Source organism: Poecilia latipinna, unplaced genomic scaffold, assembly GCF_001443285.1.
Source record: "Poecilia latipinna isolate Pla-1442-1.1 unplaced genomic scaffold, P_latipinna-1.0 Scaffold1400, whole genome shotgun sequence".
Classification (NCBI taxonomy): domain Eukaryota; kingdom Metazoa; phylum Chordata; class Actinopteri; order Cyprinodontiformes; family Poeciliidae; genus Poecilia; species Poecilia latipinna.
The window spans coordinates 181,724-184,143 of record NW_015114016.1 but is presented as its reverse complement, the minus strand read 5'-3'; the positions used below and the strand labels follow the sequence as shown (position 1 = coordinate 184,143).

Genomic DNA, 2,420 nt, shown 5'->3' with positions numbered 1-2,420 from the left:
ACCCGCAGGACACAAACCGGGCCTGGACCGGTCCATGGTGGGCGGCCTGGTGGGCGGAGCCTCCACCGGCATCCTGGAGGCCGTCCAGGCGCTGGTGGAGCTGGAGCCGGATGAGCTGGACAGGTGAGGGAGGGGACGCTGTCCTCATCCTGTCCACACCCTGTCTCCTGTCCCCACTCTGTCTACCCCTGTCTCCTGTCCTCACCATGTCCTCACTATGTCTCCTGTCCCCACGCTGTCCGTCCCCGCAGTAAGACCGTCTCCGCCCGTCTCGCCCGTCTCTACGGCGCTGTTGCTCAGCTGATCCGTTGGGCCGACCGGGTGATGCTTCAGGGCGTCTCCCATGACGACGGTGGGTCTTCGGAGAGCGTTACCACGGTGATCAGGGGCGTGCTGAACAGCGCCAAGGTGAGGACAGGTGTCCTTGGTGGACAGCCTCTGTATCCTCTGTTTGTCCAGGGGGACAGTAAATGTTGTCTTTTGGTTTCCAGGAGCTCGTCCGATTGGTCGCAGAGAGACGGGAAGGCTCTGCCCCCTTGTCTCCTGTCCAATCACAATCCAGGGTCGTCGAAGACCAGGAGATGTCCACCAGGACGCCGCCCTGTCCCTCTACTGAGGGACGGGGGGAAGGGACGGAGACAAAGGGGGCGGGGACACATGCCCCACCCAAACCCCCCATGCCCGTCCCAGAGCCCCTCCCCCAGGCCACGCCCCCTCAGGAGTCTGCGTTCAGGTGAGTCCAGCTCTGACCGGTTTGGTACCGTTCACACTGAACTGGACCTGTCTGCTGCAGAACCTCTCCAGGTTCTGGTTCTGCTGAGTCCAATGTTCGGTGAGAATGAGGAGCTGTGAGCTCAAATAGAAACAGGAAGTAGACAATTGCTCTCTCCACTAACTTCCTGTCTGCGTGGAGAGCAGAAGAAGAGGCAGCCAGAAAGACGACCAGCTGCAGATCAGACTGTAACCAGATCAGAACCAGAACTGGACTGGGTCAGTGTGAGTTGAGGGACAAAGTGGGACATGATGTTTTCATTTCTGATCAAAGGAAAGCTTTGTCTTTTCTTTGGACGGGCTAGACGTCTGTTCAATGACATAAAGGCAGAGGACAGTGTCTCAGGGGACAGTGTGTCCTTGGGGACCTGTTTGGGTTGTCCAGAAGGAACTGATCCACTTTGATCAAAATGTCTTGGTGTCCTCATGGACATTTCGTCCTAAAGTTGGTTTGGGTCAATTTATGACCATAAATGACCGAGGTAAAGGTGATTTTATTTATATAGCACATTTTCAGCAACAAGGCAATTCAAAGTGGTTTACAGGAATTAAAAGGAAATACAAGCAAAAATAACAAAGGGCAAAACAAAGACATGAGTGAAGGCAGTGACATCACAAGGCCATGAAACCAGGTTGCTCAGCCTCCCAGCAAAGTCTGATGAAGATGTTGTTATCCAGGAATGTCCTTGGGAGCTCTCAGCTCCACAGCTGCATGGATAACAGGAGGGGTGAGGAGGGAAGGAGCGTTATGTTTACATATCTTCAAGGAGATTAGAGATATGCAGCCCTTCCAAGGCCACACGGGGAAAGCCAATTCAGAAACAGAATGTCTTAGGTCAGGAAGATTATAAATTTCAATTTTCCCTAAAGTCTCTCTGATACATCTCAGTTCCAATCATCCAAATTAGTTTGGTCGTTCCACTGAGCCGAAACTAGCAACTTCTCCAAGATCGATTCAGGGTTAGGGTTAAGGAGGGAGCAGAGGAAAGAAGCGTCCGCCTTCACCGAAGCAAGAGAGAGAGAAAAAAAAGTCGGCCTGTCGGTCCAGTTGTGTGGTGTGGCCCAGTCCAGTCACCAGACCGATGGATCCCCATTACTTAGCAGATTAGGAAAGGTCAAGCATATGGTGACAGTGTAGAGGAAACTGTCTCTGTTCCAGATCAGCTGATTGTGGCAACAGCAGGACCTGCGTACCACCAGCAGGTGGAGCTGTTAGTCTCACTCTGGGACCTGGAGAACCACAGGGATGTGTCCATCTGGACAAACATGTCCATTCTGTGGACGTGTCCTCTAACCCGTTTCTCTCTTTCTCTTCCCTTGTTTCAGTCCTCCCGCTCTGCCTCCTAAAAGGCGCCAGACGCCGCCGCTCCCTGTCCCTGCCCACTGCAAGGTTGCCATAGTAACACCAATAATCCGGCAGCCTGAGGAAGACCTGCAGGTGGAGGTGAGGTCATGTCACATAAACGGGTCAGCAGGGTTGTCGGTGTGCAGCCACGTCTTGACCAAATGGCTTAGTTCGTTTTAAGCCGATCTCCAAGAGGCTTTTATTTTTAAAGTCTCACAGGAAGTTGTTGTTTCTTGGTCACACTATAGAGGTCTTTCAGTCCGTTTAGCAAACTCAGAACATTCAGTAAGTCAATAACATTCAA

General features: G+C 52.5%; 1 protein-coding gene across 2 annotated transcripts in view; it reads left to right on the top strand.

Annotated features, from left to right (window-relative positions):
• The window catches only part of LOC106962336 (rap guanine nucleotide exchange factor 1-like), a 14,161-nt gene that overhangs the window by 6,439 nt on the left and 5,302 nt on the right, over window positions 1-2,420 (top strand). Inside the window, exons 4-7 of one of the 2 annotated variants that reach the window (XM_015056697.1) lie at window positions 38-123; window positions 252-408; window positions 492-733; window positions 2,098-2,215. In XM_015056697.1, the coding sequence (XP_014912183.1) occupies window positions 38-123; window positions 252-408; window positions 492-733; window positions 2,098-2,215 (603 nt within the window). The remainder of the gene's footprint in view (window positions 1-37; window positions 124-251; window positions 409-491; window positions 734-2,097; window positions 2,216-2,420) is intronic. The other variant, XM_015056698.1, reaches the window with a different exon arrangement.